This window comes from Rana temporaria, chromosome 4, assembly GCF_905171775.1.
Source record: "Rana temporaria chromosome 4, aRanTem1.1, whole genome shotgun sequence".
Taxonomy (NCBI): Eukaryota; Metazoa; Chordata; class Amphibia; order Anura; family Ranidae; genus Rana; species Rana temporaria.
This window is the reverse complement of record NC_053492.1, coordinates 338,742,231-338,764,256: the sequence shown is the minus strand read 5'-3', so window position 1 is coordinate 338,764,256 and position 22,026 is coordinate 338,742,231. Positions and strand designations below refer to the sequence as shown.

At 48.4% G+C, this 22,026-nt stretch overlaps 1 protein-coding gene across 3 annotated transcripts in view; it reads right to left on the bottom strand.

Annotated features, from left to right (window-relative positions):
* Positions 1-22,026, bottom strand: part of FEZ2 (fasciculation and elongation protein zeta 2) — a 203,565-nt gene that overhangs the window by 50,593 nt on the left and 130,946 nt on the right. For all 3 annotated transcript variants that reach the window (XM_040350753.1, XM_040350755.1, XM_040350754.1), the window contains one exon: positions 6,373-6,448. In XM_040350753.1, the coding sequence (XP_040206687.1) occupies positions 6,373-6,448 (76 nt within the window). The remainder of the gene's footprint in view (positions 1-6,372; positions 6,449-22,026) is intronic.

Genomic DNA, 22,026 nt, shown 5'->3' with positions numbered 1-22,026 from the left:
TGACCTGCTTTCTTTACCCCTTGAAGTATTTAACCACTTTAACCCTTAGGATGCATCTGTACATCTCAGGTTGAAGAAGAGGTTATATTGGTATCAATATTTTCAGCTGGTGATGGGCTTTCATGTAGAAGTGATCCAGGCGGCTGTACAGCTGCTCATTCACTTCTACAGGGCGTGGAAGGGCCACCACCACCTGTATGGGGCGCTCCCATGTGATTGGGGAGCCTGGTACCATTGCCACTTGAATACCTGGTGCACTCATCTATACCCGCCTCCCCTCTGATGCAAGAAACCAAAAGTGCTGAGGATTTCCATTATTTTTGGTTTCGGTTTGATGTTTACAAGCAGTTAAGGCTTGTAAAGCATCTGGTCAAACTGATCTTGGTTTAATCAGATGCTTTTAGGGCAGAGGAGAGATCTGCAGTCTAATAGACTCCAGGATAGCAGTTTGATGAAGGAATCCCTCCCACGGAGTTATTGTGTTCTCCTGGCAGAGGGCTGGAGAGTCATCCTGGCTGGGAGAACACAGTGATTATTGCTAGCAGCTATAGCTGCTGGCAATCTTCACATAAAACGTTCGACAGGCTGGTTGTACCCAAGTTGATCGGTTGATCAACTAATGTATAATCTGCCTGCCTAAAAATGGTTCAAATCTCAGCCGGTTCAGCTGGGACTGGCCGAGATTTGAACTTTCTATGGTGATTTAAGAGTAACTGATCTGGAAACTGCTAGACAGTTCAGGGCAATAAGCAGTCAGATCAGATAAGATAACTGAGGCATGAGGGTTGGAAGTAGAGGGCTGGCTTAACATTTTTTTCAAGTTTGACAGTGTTCAAACCTCCTGAAGGTGACAGTATAGCCAAAATGTTTTGTTTTTTCCCCTGAAAGTCAGCATGTGTTCAATGACTGTCAGTGCAAAGGGCCGGTGTCCTATCATTCTGGGTCCCCTATCAGATAGTGCCCGGGTTGGACTGCGCATGTGTAGTCCGAGATCACGGAAATCTCAGAGACTGAACATCTGTTCCGTCAGCTGTAGCATGCACAGTTACAACGCTCACTCCCGATCCTTTTCGACGGTGCTCGCTCTATCAGATGGGGGACCCATCTCGATAGAACAGCGCTGACCGCGCTCACAGCAATACAGCAAGGGGTGGGTGTATTACTGAGCAGTGATTTTTGACAGGTTGGATATCTCGATAGAACAGCTCTGGCCGCGCTCACAGCAATACAGCAAGGGGTGGCTGGTTTTTAAAAAAGGGGCGGGTGTATTATTGAGCATTGATTTTTTTAACCATCTGCCCCTTGCTGTGACCGCGGCCAGCGCTGTTCTATCGAGATGTCCAACCTGTCAAAAATCACTGCTCAATAATACACCCGCCCCTTTTTAAAAACCATCCGCCACCTTGCTGAATTGCTGTGAGCGCGACCAGCGCTGTTCTATCGAGATGGGTCCCCGATCTGATACAGAGTGTTGCGGATAAGCATCGGAAGAGACGTGGCCTGTTAACTGCGCATGCTCCAAGAACAGCTGACAGAACAGATGTTAAAGCGGAGTTCCACCCTATTTTACAACTTCTTTGCATTCGTTTTAACACTGCCCCTTTAAATACATTTGGGATGTTTTATTTTTGTCTTTTAAAAACTCACGTTTTTATCTGTGAGTCTCTTATTCCCCCGCCGCGGCGGAATGGCCCCCCCCCCCCCCCCCGCCGCATCCAGCGCTGCTATGCCTCCTGGGATATGTGTCTCTTCAATCCCAGGAGGCTGGGCTGAACATCGCAGCCGTGGATGAACATCTCGGGGGGCGGGAGGGAGGGAGGGCAGTGCCGCCCATAGAGGTGGTGTCCTTCCTCTTCTCCCTCTCCAACTCCTCCCCTGTCCTAGCTCCTCCACCCGTCCTAGCACCGCCCCCGTCCTAGCTCCTCCACCCGTCCGTCACCGCCGCCCCCGTCCTCCTCCCTCCACCACCCGCCCACCTGCCATCTGTCTCCGATGCACGGAGATACAGATCATCAGGCAGAGAGAGCGAGTCTCTGTCTGATAGATCTGTATGTGAGAGCACCGTGCATAGTACAGCCCCGCCTCCCTGTACAGCCCCGCCTCCCTGTACATAGAAACAGAGCTCTCTGTACTGTGTGTTACAATTCTAGTGCAGGGAGGCGGGGCTGTACTATGATCACTGTACTCACATAGAGACCTACACAGACCGAGATGTGCTCTGTATGCCTGATCATCTGTACCTCCCCCACTCTGCACATAATGTCACCGCACTGTCACCGCACTAACATCACCGCACTGTCACCGCACCGTCACCGCACTAACATCACCGCACTGTCACCGCACTAACATTACCGCACCATCACCGCACTGTCACCGCACTAACATTACCGCACTGTCACCGCACCGTCACCGCACTGTCACCGCACTGTCACCGCACTAACATCACCGCACTGTCACCGCACCGTCACCGCACTGTCACCGCACTAACATCACCGCACTGTCACCGCACTAACATCACCGCACTGTCACCGCACTGTCACCGCACCGTCACCGCACTAACATCACCGCACTGTCACCGCACTGTCACCGCACTAACATCACCGCACTGTCACCGCACTAACATCACCGCACTGTCACCGCACTGTCACCGCACTAACATCACCGCACTGTCACCGCACTAACATCACCGCACTGTCACCACACTGTCACCGCACTAACATCACCGCACTAACATCACCACACTGTCACCGCACTAACATCACCACACTGTCACCGCACTGTCACCGCACTAACATCACCGCACCAACATCACCGCACTGTCACCGCACCAACATCACCGCACTGTCACCGCACTAACATCACCGCACTGTCACCGCACTGTCACCGCACCGTCACCGCACTAACATCACCGCACTGTCACCGCACTAACATCACCGCACTGTCACCGCACTGTCACCGCACTAACATCACCGCACTAACATCACCACACTGTCACCGCACTAACATCACCACACTGTCACCGCACTGTCACCGCACTAACATCACCGCACCAACATCACCGCACTGTCACCGCACCAACATCACCGCACTGTCACCGCACTAACATCACTGCACTAACATCACCGCACTGTCACCGCACTAACATCACCGCACTAACATCACCGCACTGTCACCGCACTAACATCACCGCACTGTCACCGCACTAACATCACCGCACTAACATCACAGCACTGTCACCGCACTAACATCACAGCACTAACATCACCGCACTGTCACCGCACTAACATCACCGCACTAACATCACAGCACTGTCACCGCACTAACATCACAGCACTAACATCACCGCACTGTCACCGCACTGTCACCGCACTAACATCACCGCACTGTCACCGCACTGTCACCGCACTAACATCACCACACTAACATCACAGCACTGTCACCGCACTAACATCACAGCACTGTCACCGCACCGTCACCGCACTAACATCACCGCACTGTCACCGCACTGTCACCGCACTAACATCACCGCACTGTCACCGCACTGTCACCGCACTAACATCACCGCACTAACATCACCACACTGTCACCGCACTAACATCACCGCACCAACATCACCGCACTGTCACCGCACTAACATCACTGCACTAACATCACCGCACTGTCACCGCACTAACATCACCGCACTAACATCACCGCACTGTCACCGCACTAACATCACCGCACTGTCACCGCACTAACATCACCGCACTAACATCACAGCACTGTCACCGCACTAACATCACAGCACTAACATCACTGCACTGTCACCGCACTAACATCACCGCACTAACATCACAGCACTGTCACCGCACTAACATCACAGCACTAACATCACCGCACTGTCACCGCACTAACATCACCGCACTGTCACCGCACTGTCACCGCACTAACATCACCACACTAACATCACAGCACTGTCACCGCACTAACATCACAGCACTAACATCACCGCACTAATGTCACCACACTAACATCACAGCACTAACATCGCAGCACTAACATCGCAGCACTAACATCGCAGCACTAACATCACCGCACTAACATCACCGCACTGTCACCGCACTAACATCACCGCACTGTCACCGCACTAACATCACCGCACTGTCACCGCACTAACATCACCGCACTGTCACCGCACTAACATCACCGCACTAACATCACAGCACTGTCACCGCACTAACATCACAGCACTAACATCACCGCACTAATGTCACCACACTAACATCACAGCACTAACATCGCAGCACTAACATCACCGCACTAATGTCACCGCACTAATGTCACCGCACTAACATCACCGCACTGTCACCGCACTAACATCACCGCACTAACATCACCGCACTAACATCACCGCACTGTCACCGCACTAACATCACCGCACTAACATCACCGCACTAACATCACCGCACTAATGTCACCGCACTAACATCACCACCGCACTAACATCACCGCGCTAATGTCACCGCACTAACATCACCGCACTAACATCGCAGCACTAACATCGCAGCACTAACATCACAGCACTAACATCACAGCACTAACATCACAGCACTAACATCACAGCACTAACGTCACCGCACTAATGTCACCACCGCACTAACATCACCGCACTAACATCACCGCACTAACATCGCATCACTAACATCGCATCACTAACATCGCATCACTAACATCGCAGCACTAACATCGCAGCACTAACATCGCAGCACTAACATCACCGCACTAACATCACAGCACTAATGTCACCGCACTAATGTCACCGCACTAACATCACCACCGCACTAACATCACCGCACTAACATCACCACCGCACTAACATCACCGCACTAATGTCACCGCACTAACATCACAGCACTAACATCACAGCACTAACATCACAGCACTAACATCACCGCACTAACATCACAGCACTAACATCACAGCACTAACATCACAGCACTAACATCACAGCACTAATGTCACCACCGCACTAACATCACAGCACTAATGTCACCACCGCACTAACATCACCGCACTAACGTCACCGCACTAACATCACAGCACTAACATCACAGCACTAACATCACAGCACTAACATCACAGCACTAACATCACCGCACTAACATCGCAGCACTAACATCGCAGCACTATCACCGCACTAACATCACCGCACTAACATCACCGCACTAACATCACCGCACTAACATTACCGCACTAACATCACCGCACTAACATCACCGCACTAACATCACCGCACTAACATCACCGCACTAACATCACCGCACTAACATCACCGCACTAACAAAATGAATTTATTGACAGTGCACATGTCTGGTATATATATACACACCACATATATAACAAGACATATATATCATCTTGTTATGTAGATATATCTGCACAGGAACAAATTATTTCTTATATTTACTGGTTCCTGGAAGGAGGGGGGGAGGGGCGGAGGAGAGGTTTGCATAGATAAGGGGCGGTAACTTCCTCTGACACTCCCGTTGCTATTGAAAACTGATCTGAAACCATTACACTGCTTGTACAACACTGAGCATGTGCGAGGCTGAAATCCAGGAAGTCATACAGTCTGGCTTCATGATGCCCACACTTAAGATGGCCCCAGTCAATTTCTGTTTTATAAAGTGTCTAAATGCTGTAACAACCTAACAAAACGGACCTTAGTTTACAGACTAACTGTAGTAGAATACATTAAGCTTGTGTATTACAGGGGTATTCATATTTAAAAAGTTTTTTTTTTTCAATTTGTGGCCGGAACTCCGCTTTAAGTCTCTGCAATTTCCGTGATCTCCAATTGCGCATGCGCAGTGCAACCCGGGCACTATCTGATGGGGGGGACCCATACTGATAGAACACCGGGAGGGTAACATTCACTGTTATCTAAATTATTCAACTACAGTAAGCACCCTTTCCCATTCAAAAACAGATGTTGCCAAACATCCGTGAACAGGTTATCAGGCATGTAACTGTTTTATGAATAGGGAATATGTTGCCAAATTAATTGTGTGATTGAAAAGTGCAGAACGTTTTTACTGTTGTTCGTATTCCTGCCTTGGCACCTCCACCAGGACAGAAAATAAGAAATTCACAACTTTACTACTGTCACCAGAAAGCAAAAATCATCTGTTGGCAACCGTTTATTCGCACAACTTCACTTTAGAGATATTTCCGCTTACTTTTTGTCTTGTCTCTGGGACAGAAGTGAAGAGAATTTCAGAAGACATTTTTTAAAAACTCAATAGGGGATTTAACAATTTCCTACCCTATTCAAAAGTGACTTTAGAAAAAAAGAATATCTAACACACAAAGTGAATACACATGCCTACTTACTTTTGGTTAGTATCTGGAGATCTTCAACCGAAGGTGGAGTATTTTTTTTCTCATAAGGAATAACTGTGGTTAAATACTGTGAATAAATAAATAAATAAATATATAAAACACTTAACTCTGCATTTCACATCTTGCATCACAGAATGCATATAAAAGACCATGAAAAAATGAAAGTCAAGGGGGTGTCCAGATGAACCACTCTATGTGCTTGCTTCAATTTTGTAAACTACACTAGAAAAATACCCAGTGTATAATTTTTCATGCAAAACACCCTCACCTTTTTATGTACAGAAAGCAAAAGCCTTAAAGTAGACGTCCAAGCTATTAACAATTAAAGGGTAAACTCCCCTTCACAGAAAAAAAACTTACACAGGACCACCTCCTCCTTTGCTTTCTGTACATAAAAAGGTGAGGGTGTTTTGCATTAAAAATGAGACACCGAGTATTTTTCTAGTGTAGCTTACAAAATTGAAGCAAGCACATGAAGAGTAGTTCATCCAGGTCAGCGGGACTTGGCGGTGGGGGGTTTGAGGTCATGTGTAAGTTCACCTTACAGATTTTTCTGAAAAAGGTGAACTTATCCTTTAAGCATAAACCTGCTCCCACCACTTCTAACTCCTATTCTAACTACCCTATAAAAGGAAGCTGCTTATACTTGCCTCTTCTCAGGATGCTGTGGTCCTGTCATGTGACCTCCCCAGCAGCCAGTTTCAGGGGAGAGGAGAGAGCAGCAGCAATACCTAAGCGCTGACGGCACCCATAGGCTTACTGTTGTTGGCTGTTTCTCCTCTCCCCTGAATTTGCCGCTGAGAGTTGATCATGCCAACTGGCCGGAGTGCTCTGAAAATATGTATACGCATCATTCTTTTACAGGGTAGTTAGAAAGGAGGTGTTTAGGATTAGTTAGTAACAGCCTGGACTTCTACTCTAAGAAATCCTCCCCATCCACAGCCATGATAAATTACTATAGTATGCCAGACCTTTGTTTTTCTTTTACCAAGGGTAGAACCTCAGTAAGACTTTTACTGAAGTTGGTGTCTTTCTGCACCAAGGATGCAATTTTCTCTCATGTGGATTACTTCATTGGTCTATTTCTTTTCCCCCAGTTCTCAATACCTGCCAGACCCTTTCCTGTGCAGCTCCCTAGTCTGGACTCTTCAACATGCACTTCAGGAATTCCATAATCCTCTAAATATTTGCAGACTAAAGAAGTGTATCATAAATTTTGTCCTCCTCAAGCTATTCTGTATAGACAGTAAATGTTAGTTTAGTTACTAGCATTAGGTGAAAAATAGGATTTTTGTACTCACCGTAAAATCCTTTTCTCTGTTATCCATGGATGGACACAGCCTTCTCAAGTCTTGACAAGTGGGTTATGTTCCTGTTCACAGGAGAGGACTAGGTAGAACATGTTAAATAATTAAATACATGTTACTTTAACAGAGTTGAACAGCCCCGCCCAGGGGGCGGCCCCTCCAGACATAACCCTCCTTCCTGCAGCATGCAGCCTCAGTTTGTGACAAGCAGTACAAACCTAAAAAGGAGGCGTGGGTGCTGTGTCCGTCCATGGACGACAGAGAAAATAATTTAACGGTGAGTACAAAGGGGTGGGAATAGTATCAGTAAAAACAAACAACTTCACCCCAAAACAAGCAGAGCTCCTCAACGGAGGAGTTGCAACTTTAAACAGCCACCTGCAAAACCTTGCGGCCGAAGGAAGCATCAGAAGATGCACTCACATCAACCTTGTAAAATTTGGAAAAAGTGTAAACGGACGACCAAGTCGCCACCTTGCACACCTGTGAGACAGATGCTTGATGTCGGAAAGCCCAGGAAGCACCAATTGCCCTGGTAGAATGTGCCGTGACCGGAAAGGGGGGCGCCTGCCCCTTAAGAGCATAGGCCTGTATGACGGTCTGCCTGATCCACCGAGAAATTGTGGCCGATGAGATCGCCAGGCCCCTTTGTGGACCAGATACTGACACAAAAAGTGAGTCAGACCTCCGAAACGGAGCCGTAGCAGACAGGTACACCCGCAAGGCACGTACCATGTCTAAAGTATCTAGCACAACCACTTTAGGACGCGTGCCCCGAGGACATAAGGATGGAAGAACAATGTCCTCATTCGGGTGAAAGGCCGAAACGACCTTCGGAAGAAAGGAAGGTTGCAGGCGCAACGCGCCTTATCCTTATGGAGGACCAAGTATGGCGACTTGCAAGATAAGGCCGCCAACTCAGAAACCCTTCTGACAGAAGTAACGGCCACCAAAAATGCCACCTTCTGATATAGTGTCAAGAGAGGAATCTCTTTGATGAACCGAGAGCACCAGATAAAAATCCCATGGGGGGGGAACAGGTGGTTTAAGGGGGGGGGGGGGAGTATATGACGAACCCCCTGCACAAAAGGTACCCACTAGAGAATGGGCCGCCAAAGGCTGCTGAAAGAACACAGCCAAGGCTGAAATCTGTCCCTTAATGGTGCTTAAGGCAAGTTTTTGATCCACTCCACACTGTAAAAACAGCAGGACCCTGGAAACCAAATATGTCCATGGACGCCACCCCATCTATTCGCACAAAGATGTAGGCCTTCCAGGTGCGATGGTAGATCTTCCTGGAAGAAGACTTCCGTGCCCTTAGCATGGTTGAGATGACAGAGTCGTAAAGACACCGGTCTCTTAATACCTGGCTTTAAATAGCCATGCCATTAAAGCCAGCGACTGTAAAGCAGGATGACGTATGGGACCTTGAGACAGAAGGTCCTCCCGCATTGGCAGCCGCCACGGTATATCCGCCACCAAGACGCACAAGATCGGCGTACCAAGGACGCCGAAGCCAATCTGGAGCAATTAGAATCATCAGGATCCCCTCGGCCTCCACTCTGTGGAGCAGCCGATGAAGCAACTTCAAAGGGGAAAAGGCGTAAAGTAGGCGATACTGACCCCACGGGGCCATCAACGCGTCTGCCCAGGGATCTCTGAGCCTGGCCACGAACCTTGACACCTCGCAGTTGAGTCGAGAGGCCAGGAGATTCACGTCTGGTGTGCCCCACCTCCTGCCAAGGGGTTGAAACACCTCCGGATGCAATGACTATTCCCCCTGGTTCAGCATCTTGCCCGGAATGTAGACGGCCAACAGAGCCGGCACGCTTCTTTCCGCCCACCTTAGGATGTGAGCGACCTCAGACGCTGCAGCCAAGCTCCGTGTTTCCCCCTGATGGTTGATATAAGCCACCGCCGTGGCATTGTCCAACTGAATCCTGATTGGGCGACCTTGCAACCTCCTCGACCACAAGGAGAGGCATAGCCTGATCGCCCGTAGTTCCAGGACATTGATCGGCAGAAAGGATTCTTCTAGAGTCCATTGACCCTGGGCCGACTGGACCCCCCAGACGCCCCCCCAACCCGTGAGGCTGGCATCCATCCTAATCACCGTCGACTGAAAGGGAAGAAACGACTTTCCAGACCGAAGAGCCGGGGATCTCAGCCACTAATTCAGAGAGACCGACTAGTTGGCTTACCTGAATCTGATGATCCAGAGACAATGGAGATTTGTTCCATTTGGACAGGATCTCCTTCTGCAATACACGAGTGTGGAACTGGGCATACAGTACTGCCTTGAAGGAGGCTACCATCAGACCCAGGACTCGCATGCAAAAACAGAGAGACGACCATTTGCGGGATGCCAACAGCTTCATCGCAGATTGGAGAGACTACAATTTCTTCAAGGGAAGGAAGACCCTCGTCTCTGAGGAGTTCAGAATCAACCCTAGGTATTCCAAACGCTGAGTCCGTATCAGGACCGACTTCTGAATGTTTAACACCCACCCAAATTCTTGGAGGGTCTGGCTGGCTATAGACACATCCACCTCTAGTTCTGAGCCAGAAGCTGCTCTCAGAAGAAGATCGTCCAAGTAGCCCACGATGGCAATGCCTCGCTGTCTCAGCAAAGCTAGGATCGGTGCGAGCACCTTGGTGAAAACCCTTGGTGCTGACGCTAGTCCAAAAGGAAGGGCCACAAACTGATAGTGGTCCTCACCTATCGCAAAGCGCAGAAACCTCTGGTGACTTGCGCAAATTGGGACATGCAAGTATGCGTCCGTGATGCCAGAAAGTCCCCCGGATGGAGCGCAGCCACCACCGAGCGAATGGATTCCATGCGGAACTTCCTTACTCTCACTAAAGCATTTAGGGCTTTGAGGTCCAAGATTGGACGGACCCAGTCCTTCTTCGGGACCACAAACAGATTCAAATAAAATCCCTGAAACCTCTCGCCCTGCGGAACGGGTAAAATTACCCTGCAACTTAGCAAGTTCTGCACTGCCCCCAGTAGGGCAGACAGGCGAGCCGGAAGGAGAGGGAGACTTGAGGGAAATAATCTTGTACCCCAAAGAGACCACCTCGCAGACCCACTGGTCGGAGAGCAGTGAGGTCCACCGAGCTGTGACCCTGCAAAGCCGTCCCCCCACCCATGAGTCGGGCGGGGGCAAGACTTCATGCAGTGGCGGGTTCGGATGCCGGTTTGTTCGACTTACGCACCCAGGGACGTTTGTGTCCCCCAGCTGAGTCTTTGTCGGCCTGGGAGGGTTTACCTTGAATAACGAAAATACCGCTTCTGAGTGGGAAACGAAGGACCCAGCGTACAGCAAGGCTCCTTTCCCTTGGTTGACCGAGGGAGGAGAGTGCACTTACCCCAGTGACATCCTTGATAATGTCGTCCAGTGAGATACCAAAAAGCCTCCCACCCTTGAAGGGTAAATCTGCCAGGGTTTTTTGGATGCTTGGTAAGCAGACCAGTATTTCAGCCAAATCAGGCGGCGCAAAACAACCGCCAACACAGAAGCTCTGGATATCAAGGGGGCTGCATCCAGCGTAGCATCACAGACATATACAAGGCCCTGAACCAACTGGTCAGGCCAGTCTAATAAATTCGGGAGGGAGCTGATGCTCCTCCACAGTCTGGTGCAAAACTTTTGCCCATTCAGTGAGTGTCTGAGACACCAAGGTTGCAGCCACAATAGGCCGTAATGCAGACCCCAGCATGGTTAACATGGAGCGGGTCAGTGCCTCGGACCTCCTGTCAGTATGGTCCTTGAAGGCAGGGGTCCCTTCTATAGGAAGAGTGGTCACCTTATTTAACCAGGCAACCAGGGGGGTCAACTACCAGAGGAGAAGCCAATTTTTTCAAAAGGTTGTCCTCAAAGGGGTAACGGACCGCCAGGCGCTAAGGAACTAAAAAGGACTTCTGCGGCTTTTCCCATTCCTTATCAATGAACTTGTCAAAAAAGGACACATAAGGAGAAACCTTCACAGAGCGGTCTGACTTGTGGGACCCAAAAAAGACTGAGCCCTCAGTGGATGCCTCAGCTGCACTATCCAGCTTAAGGGAGTCAGTTACAGCACTGATAAGCGCACTAACAAGTGCCCTGTCCTGTACTGACCCAAGTGAGGAGTCTTCCTCACAAGGAAGGTCCTGGTCCACATCCTCAGACAACACAGACCCGATGGGTCCTGTGCCGCAGCCAGGCCCGTGTCTGAGTCAGAGCATTTCCCAGGAAATGGCAGGGGGAGGGGGCGCACGTTGCTTCTACCCTGGCAACAAATGATTCATGGACTGCTGAAAAAGTGTCCATGGGCACCGCAGGTGCAGGAGCACCAGCTGCCACCTCTGGCATGTTTGGGGAAGAACCAGATACTGACTCCATAATATAGGCAGCTCTCAGAGACCTATTCAAGACCTGAAAAAAGTCCCCCCTCCTTGCTGTGATGACCGGGGGACTCGCCTACCCAGCAATAGACTGTTCAGCGCCGCTGCCTGCCCTCAGTACACAGCGTGTGCTGTGAAGAAAAAGCTGTGAGATAAAAAACTGAGGAGATATGTGCTGCGCGCCATGTAGAAGCCAGCACCAGAGGCCAAAATCACTCACAAAATGGCCGCCGGAAGCTTCAGAGATAACAGGGTGCGGCCACAGTAAAATGCCTGACCGCAATAACAAAATGGCCGCCAATGGGAATTTCCAATGTAAACAGCAGACTACAAAAAAATGGCGGCGAAACGCCGCAATGTGGATGAGAAGGCCTGATAGGGCCTCCCTGAGGCAAAGCACACCCCCACAGAAAAATATGGGCCCGGACAGCTCACAGTCCCTTGGTGGGAAAAGGAGCCCCCCCACAGGTCCACCCTGGTAGCGGCAGTAGAGCAGCATAGGGAAATCTGACAGAGCAGCGAAAGGGAGGCTAGGATAGGAGGACCCCCAAACCCCAGCCATACCGACCCGCCGAGGCAGGAAGGACTGTACTTACCTGTCCATGCGAGGACCCGCTGGCACATTCCTGACAGGCATACAACCGCGTTGGAGTAGCGGTCGGCCCGGTCCACTGTGAGTGAGACAACACCACAGCCCAGTCATATGTGGACCCTGGAGCAAAAAGGCCACCGGCCACCCCAGGAGTCATGGGGTTTGTCGTGGCAGAACCAGCTCTTAGCAATGGTGTGCGCACGCTCACTGGCGGGACTGAGGAGACTACAAGGATCTATATATCCAGCCTGTCACTCAGCCGACAGTTGATAGAAAATTCTTAAATAAATAAAATTAAAAAGAAAATAAAACCCAAAATTTCCTTAGGGCGCTGGGCCCACAGGGAGCCATAGCTATTCCTTGCTAGGCAGAAAAAAATCTGAGGCTGCATGCTGCATGGAGGAAGGTTATGTCCAGAGGGATCGCCCCCTGGGCGGGGCTGTTCAACTGTTAAAGTAACATGTATTTAATTATCCAACATGTTCTGCTTAGTCCTCTCCTGTGAACAGGAACATAACCCACTTGTCAAGACTTGAGAAGGCTGTGTCCGTCCATGGACGATGAGAGAAAGTTTTTGAATAACAAAAATCATTTCTTGGGGTACAGTATGGGACTCCGGGGCTACATCTAGGTCATATACAGCTACCTTTAGGTGATTAGAAACTGTTAAAAAAAAAAAAAGGTTTGCAGGGATAACCACCTATTTCAACCCTCCCAATTAGACTGCAGGAAAAAATAGAGAGAATAGCAGGAACAGAGCAGAAGGACCAATGTACTGTATTCCAAGAAACTGATTTTACTGGCAAGTCAAAAACCCTATCAGCTAGATTCAGGATGGCGAGCGCATACTTGCGGCGGCGTAGCTTATGGCATTTAGGCTATGCCGCCGTAAGTTAGCGAGGCAAGTACATGATTCACAATGTACTTGTCTGCTAAGTTACGGCGGCGTAGCCTAAAGCGGGCGGGCGTAAGTGCGCCTAATTCAAATTAGGCTGAGGGGGGCGTGTTTTATGATAATTAGGCTTGACCCAACGTGATTGACGTTTTTTTGGAAATGTGCATGCGCCTACATTTCCCAGTGTGCATTGTGGCAAAGTCCGCCGCACAGGCCTATTGATTTCGACGTGGACGTAAACAACGTAAATCCCTATTCACGGACGACTTACACAAATGACGTAAAATTTTCGAATTTCGACGCGGGAACGGCAGCCATACTTAACATTACTATTCCATCTATTTGATGGAATAACTTTAGGCCTGCTAATGCGTTACGTAAACGGCGTATCTGTACTGCGTCGGCCGGGCGTATGTTCGTGAATAGGCGTATCTACTGATTTACATATTATACGCCGACCGCAATGGAAGCGCCACCTAGCGGTCAGCCTAAAAATTACACTTTAGGATACGAGGGTGTAAGACACTTACGCCGCTCGTATCTGAGCCTAATTTAAGCGTATCTGGTTACCAGAATACGCTTAAATTAGCGCCGATGCAAATTCTGACTTAGGCTGGCATATCTACTGATACGCCAGCCTAAGTCTCTCTGAATCTAGCTATATTTTCTCAGTCATACAGGATAGGTCTAAAAACAGTCCAACTGACTAATGGGCAACATTGCACAAAATGGCAACAGGCTCACAAACAAATATGTCATATTTGTCAAAATCCCATGAAGCATGATACAGTGTACCCCAACATGGAAGAGAGGAAGTGCATTTTTCATACTATAGGATCCAATGATAGCTAGTCAGATCCACCTAGCAATGGGGTGGTGTGGGGGTCTATAAAGGGGAATGTCGCTGCAGCTGTTGTTTTGTTATTTTGCCAGAGATCAATCACCTTAAGGTAGCTGCATGTAATCCAGTCGCAAGGATTAAAGTGATTGTAAAGCTGTTTTTTTTCCCTATAAAAATAACAAATGTTATATTTACCCTCTCTATTGCAGTTGATTTGCACAGAGCAGCCTGGAACCTCCTCTTCTGTGATCCTGGCCCCTCCCTTCTGGCAATACGCACCAAACTAAGCATGTGCAGAGTTACTCCAAAGGCTCCGTTTCATCAGGAGATAGATTGGGCACAGTGGGAGAAGAGGAAGATCAGATCAAGAAGATCAGGGTTTTATTTTCTTTTGGAAGCGTGCATGTGATCAGCACAGGGCCAATCAGCAATGTCCAGACAGAGGGTCAGGGGTCCTGCATCCTCATAGGACAGTCAGAGGGGAATTAAAAAAACTCCTACAAGCTTTAACCAGACACAGACAGAAGTGGCAAGACTGCTATAAACTGCTGATGAGAAAAGGTATTTAGCAGTGTATATTTACTAAAATAGTTGCATTTCCATCTTCTGTGTACTGTGGAAGACCAGATATAGTGAATGCAGGTCCCTGGGTTTGGTAACACTTTAACTTATTTTTTTTTACAAGAACCTACATTCTTTACAGGGTACTATGTATTCAGGAAAACTAGTTAAGTTATACCCTTTCAATTTCTCGCTCTCCCATTGTCTTTTGAAACAAACATACACTGGAATCAAGAGTCCTGTTAAATTTACTTAAAATTTGCCAATTTTTGAACTCAGGGCTCGCCGCATAATGAGTACATAGTCAAGCTGGCCAAATGCAGTAAAGTGATCCTTCTCTGGCTAGTCCCCATCAGACTCTTTCCCTCCATTTGTAGAAAAACAAAGGACAAATTTTATTTGGGTACCTCGTCGCATGCACACACATTTGTCAGTTAACGCAACTCAGTGCCGTATCGCAAAAAATGGCCTGGTCATTAAGGGGGTAAACTTTCTGGAGAGCAAGTAGTTAAATTGCAATAAATATTGGGCGTGCCTTAAAGGGGGGGTTAAATAGGGTCTGGATGACTGACATAGTGCAGAATGGGGTAATGTTAATAAGGGAATGTACAGTGCAGAGTGTATGATGGTGGTGGGTAGTATGTGCAGGAGAGGAGTACAGAGTGTACAGCAGTGGGAAGTATGTGCAGGAGAGGGGTAAGGAGTATATGACAGTGGGTAGAATGTGCAGAAGAGAAGTGCAGAGTGTACAGTGGTGGGTAGCATGTGCAGGAGAGGGATGCGGAGTATAATGGCGGTGGTTAGAATGTGCAGGGAGAGGGGTACAAGGTGTATGGTGGTGGGTAGCATGTGTAGAGGGAGGGGAACGGAGTGTACAGCGGTGGTTAGTATGTGCAGGGAGAGGGGTACGGAGTGCATATATTAAAGATAGCTATACACTGAGTGTTATTACCTTATTATTACCTATATATACACAGTGCCTTGATCTTCTGAAAAATGGAAATCTTTTTTTAAAGATCTAGAGAAAAAAGGGTTTCCATTCAGGATTCTGCCACTCTTTTTTTTTTACGGTTTCCACCAAGACATCATGGACTGGGAAAACGATTTTTCTGTTCCCATATCAGGTGGTCTTGTTCCCCCCTGCAACTATCCCCCCCCTCTATTCCCCATCGCTACCCACCCCTCCCCCCCAACTTCTACCCCCTCAACTTATTACCTCTATATATACGCATATATTAACTATATATGCTTATGTGATCCCCATTCACCCTCTGTGCTTCCAGTGGGCCTAGGCCCGCCTCTCTTACTTGAACCCCTTTCCCTACTCTGTTTCTGATACACCCCAAATCTATATATATGTGTGTTATCCACATTATAAGGGACAGTATCCTACTACCCTACTGTGCCAACCTTTATAATATAATAAAAAAAAAAAAAAAAAAAAAAAAAAAACAACAGGGAAAAAAAACACCCATATTATCTTATGTGATATAGTGCCTATACAAAAATACCAACTCCCCTCCCTCCCCCTCCCATTTACTGCTGCAGGGGACATTATATTTTTGCTCTCCCATCGATACCCAGTTCCCATTTACCCATCCACTGTCTCCGCTGTCTACCCCCACCCCCATGGGAAGATAATAGGGTTCAAGGAGACGGCGAGTAGGGGAATAAATATAGAGACAAAAAAAAAAAAAAAAAACAATACCAACTGACACACACAAAAAAAAAAAGAGAATGTTTTTCTTTTCGGTAGTCTGTTACAGGTTCGCCCCTAGATATTCTGGGGCATTCCTCTGATTTGGTCTCTTACAGTCTTTTTCTTCTATCCCCTACCCTCTTGAGTAGGGTTGTTATGTGGGCGTGGACTGTATTCCATCCATTCCGGCATTCCTAGCCAATTAGGTATTTCGAGGGGCTCCCCCCCCCCATAAGTTTAAAGAGTTCAGGAAGCTGCTCTGGTTCCCATAAATTGAAGCTTTGTCCTCCCTTTTTCACAAGGACAGCCAATGGATATCCCCATCTATGGGTTCCCCCATTCACTAGAACATGGGTGCTCAACCTGTGGCTCTCCAGCTGTTGCAAAACTACAATTCCCATAATGCCTCAGCCTTTGGGAGACATGCTTGTACCTGTCAGCGGCTTGCAATGCCTCATGGGAATTGTAGTTCCGCAACAGCTAGAGAGCCACAGGTTGAGCACCCATGCACTAGAATATAGTCCAAAATTGGTTTTAGCATACGTCTCCTCATTTTCGTTTGTCTACACAGATCCGGAAAAATTTGTATCCGCCCCCCCTCATATTCCAATGTTCCCACTTGCCAGGCTGCTCTAAGAATGTCTTCTTATACCCGGAAAAAATGTATCCTACATAAGACATCTCGTGGATTACTTTGAGTCCGATTCACTGTTGTGGGCACTTTATGTACTCGGTCTATTTTAATATGAGTCTCTGTTTTTTTTTAATAGGTTCAGAATGTCTATCATCACAGTTCTTAATTCTAGACCCTCTAAATTCTCCGGAACCCCTTTGAGGCGGATATTATTTCTCCTGCTCCTATTTTTACTTTCTTCGGCTTGGAGCTGTAACATAATTAACTGCTGTGTTTGAACCTTGCATTCCAGCATCCCAAGCCGCATCTCTGTTGCCACCCGCCCTACCTGAGTTTGGACCTCCTCAATCTCCCCCCGTAGTGTACTTGTTAAATTGACCATAATCTCTTGTATATCTTTCCTGGTAGGTAATGCCTGAATAAGCTGAAAAAGTTTTCTAATATCCATTTCTCCTTCTTGTTCATTTTGCGCAGTTTGTTGGCCATCAGGCACATTTGTCAGGCAAACCTGTGAATTATGGTCCATAATCTGAGTCTTTAAGATGTTTCGCCGCACCTGATCTACTTTCTCCTCCATCCGCCATAGTGTCCAACACTTCTCCTGCCTCCCCGGCTGTGCCACTCCTTACTTGCAGCGACTGCTGCGAAAGGGAGATCGCCTGTGCTGGTACTGACACTTCAGGCAGTGCCCCCCGTGTCAAGGGCCCCACGTCTCCTCCCACACTTCTCCTCACCTTCTGACGTGGGTCCTGTTGGGTGTCCTGTCTCCCTGACATGTAGCGGGTAAGGTAGGTGTGGGTTGGTGTGAATTGTGTGCCTGAAACAAACCCACCTGCCCCGCTCTTCCCCCTCCTTAGAATGGACGTTGATAAACTGTTATATCAATGGAGGGTGATCGAATGGTAATGGTAATATTTTCCAAACCGTCAGTCCGGGCTACTTTATGAACGCCTACCCAGAAAAAAATAAAAATAAATGCACAGGTGGGTTGTTTCTTTGGTTTTTCCTGTGGTACACTCCAGATATATTTAATCCCCCGTGTATTTAAGTTCACTTGGAGATATGAATGTATATACAAACATAGGTGGAATCACCCAGAAAGAAAAAAAAAAAGAGATCGAGGTGTCCAAAAGGTCAAATATGCTCCGATGCTTATTCAATGTATGTGCCTGGAGACCCGGAGATTGCATACAGGGTCTTCCTAAAAATAATAGTTTTTTTTTTTTTTAGCTGAGTACTAACATGGCACTGCAAATCATTTCATTCAGAATAGTTCAGGGTGATTTCAGACAATATTATTACGTGCCTCCTGTTCCTTTATATGATTCATTGTCCATTTTACACATCCCTTTTGTTTCACTGTGCTTTAGGCTGACTTAGACTGATATGGCTAGGTAAACATAGATTGGCATACATTACCACCGCCACTGTCTTCCTGATCACAGTCCTCTATCTCTCCTCACTCTCCCCCCAGCTTTTCTTCTCAGTCCTGTTGCTTGGGATTGGTGCGGACACTTATGGGGCTCGGCTTAGTGATTGCTCCACGATGTCCTCCATGCAGGTTAGGAACTGCTTGGAACTACACTTCCCAGAAGCCCCAGCTCAGTCTCGGCGTCCGGTCTCACGGGACTCTCCTGGGGCTGCTCCAACCTCCCCTGCCGTGTTCCAGGCTCTGGGCTCTGTCCTCCTCACTCCGGCGCCAGTCCACCCATCCTCTCCCAGCTAGGCGTCCAGACACCGGAGAACCCCGCACCACGGCCGCCCCGGGCGACAACGCCAGCTGTACGCTCCAGCCACGGACTCCAGCCACGCAATCCAGCAGGTAACCGCACCCCCGTTAAAGAGTCTCTATATCACTTAGTTAGAGCAAGGGGGAGTTAGACGGTTCAGCGATGTAACGATGTGGTTATACTGCGGCTATGCAGCTATAGAGGGATCCTCTATCTTCCATCGAGGGCTCTCAGGGTTTCTCCAGGGTATACTTTGCTCTATCAGGCGTGCTTCTGTCGGACCTCCACTCCTCAGCTTAGGAGCTTCTCACTCCATCACGCATCTGCCCCTCCCCCAACAAACGGACTCCAGATACTTGACTGTGCAGCGCACAGCCTTGTTTATGTTTACCCCTGACTGATCCACCAGCAGCAGGTCATCCAAATATGCCATTATTGATACCCCCTGAGCCCTCAACTTGGCCAAGAGAGGGGCCAGAACCTTTGTGAATACTCGAGGTGCAATGGCCAGCCCGAAGGCGACAAACTGATAATGGTGGTGTTCTACCTCGAGCCGCAAGAGTCTCTGGTGAAAAATAGATACGTGTCCTTGATATCGATTGACGCTAGTAGCTCTCCTCCCTGAAGGGTGGAGATCACAGACCGAATCCACTCCATACAAAAGGATTCAGGAACTGGTTTTGGGACTGTAAAAAGGTTTGAATAAAAACCTAAGCTGTGTTCTTCCGGAGGAACCTCTATGATGACCCCTTGGGACAACAGGCCGTTTAATGCTAGAAAGAGGGACCTTCTTTTTAGTGGATCCTTTGGCACCCCTGACTTCAGAAAACGAGGAGGGGGAATTCCCGTAACTCCAACTTGTACTCTAGCGACACTGTGGAGAGGACCCATTTGTCCCGAACTTCCTCCCACCAAGCCTCTGAGAAAAATTGAAGCCTTTCTCCCACCTGATCGAGTGGGGGGCGACCCTTCATAAGGTCTACTTGAAGGGCTGCTTAGTTGGTTTACGGCCCCAGGGCTTCTTGTGTCCCTGGGCTTGACCCCGAAACTTTCCTCCAGGCATGGACCGCGGAGGCCGTTGAGACTGCCTGGAGGCAGAGGTTCCAGGGACTGGAGAGGTAGCACATTTAGAGGAAGTACTTTTCCCGTTAGAAATTCTTGGGATATATATTTGTCCAAATCATCTCCAAATAAACGTTCACTGTGAAAGGGGTACCCTTCCAAAAGCTTTTTGCAGGGAGCTTCAGCAGACAAATTCTTTAACCATAATAGCCTTCACATATGCACCAATAAGAGCGTTAGGCGTGAGGCTTGATGAATTGAATCCTTAATGGCATCCACTGCAAAGCATAATGCCTTTGGTAAGTCGGCCAAGTCCCGAGCTTGCTAAGGAGGGATGTCTTTAAGAACCTGCTTTGTTTGATCCTTCAGAGCCTGGCAGATGCCAATAGCCGCTACCGCTGGCTGTACCACTGCCCCTGACACAGAAAAAGGAAAACTTTAACAAGGATTCCAGTTTCTTACCGATCTTTAAACATCTGTACATTGTCCACGGTACATGTTAAACTTTTATTCACACAGGAGATGGCTGCAGCCACTGCAGGCAGACTAAATTTTTTGATGAATTTCTCCTCCATAGGATAAAGAACAGAAAACTTCTTAGGAGGGAGAAAATGCTTATCTGGGTGATCCCAATCCTCAGATAAAGGGTGGGTAGGAAAAGTTCAACTAGCCTGCGGGGCCTTAAGTGAACCCAAGGAAGAAACTGGCCTGCCCACTGGCTCTGTTGTGGGCAATTTAAATGCTGCACGAACCATCTCAGTAAGGGACTGTACCATTAACTTTTCGGACTGTGAGGCTGAGAAGAGTTCTTCTACCGTAGATTCTTCAGAGGCAGACATATCAGAATGTGCTTTCTCCTGATCCCCCGAGGGTAAGTCAACCTCTTCCGGGAGTTGTTGCTCAGCTTCTAAGGAGCCCAAGAGGGGGACCTGCTATGCTTTTAACCAGCAAGGGAAGATGCGAATAAGGCTGCCAACCTCTCTTCCAACCCCCCCTAAGGCTGAGGCCAGAGCGTCTTCTGTAACAAATACAGGAGCAGGTGGGCTGAGGGCGGATACAGTACCTAACAGCCCCGATGACTCACCCTGAGCGGACAAATGCGACTTGTCAGGAGAGGAGGGCATAGTAGAGGTCTGACCAGGATCCTCAGAACCTGACGGGAAACCCTTCGGTTTTTTGGCATTCTTCATCCCCGAATTCCTGGAAGGAATAGTCCCAAGCACAAAGCAGAGGTACTTGATCCAGGAATCGCATCCACTGCTGAAATAGTCCAGCCCAAGGAGCTGCTATCCAAATCAGCATGATGCAGAGTACTTACGTGTCAATGGGGATGCCTGTATCACCATATCCCTGTGAGCCTTTCCCTGTGTCCCTCCAGCAGAACATGTGAATAGTATACAGATTTATAGATAAGGGGCCTGATGTGCCGTCCAGGCGACACTCATCACGTCACAGCGCTGCCCAAGCGCCGCCCCCTGGCTGCCCATTTAAATCACAGATTTGCGCGCGTGCACGTGACGCTGCACGCGTATACGGGCTGCAGCCCTGTATGGGAAGGAAAAGGCACTGCTTTTCCTGGCCGGGAATCTGCTCCCAAAGGTGACAGCTTTACATGAGGATATCATAGCTTACTGTTTAACCATAAGTCCTCCCGGCCCGCACTGCACCACAAATCTTACACAGACATCAGGATAAGCCAGGTAAAATACTGACATCTAGCGGCCAACACGGGTATGACAATAAGTTGTATGGAAGATTTAATCCTGAGTGACCCAAGATCAAACAGGCACCTCTGCTTACTATTCCCTGCCACAAGACCCTGCTTTAAAAAAAAAAAAACAAAAAAAAAACAGAGTCCAATCTTCTCTCAACATGGCGGGTATGTCAATAGACCTTCAGGGACCGGGAAATCCACTCCCCTGGACCTGTAGTGCATC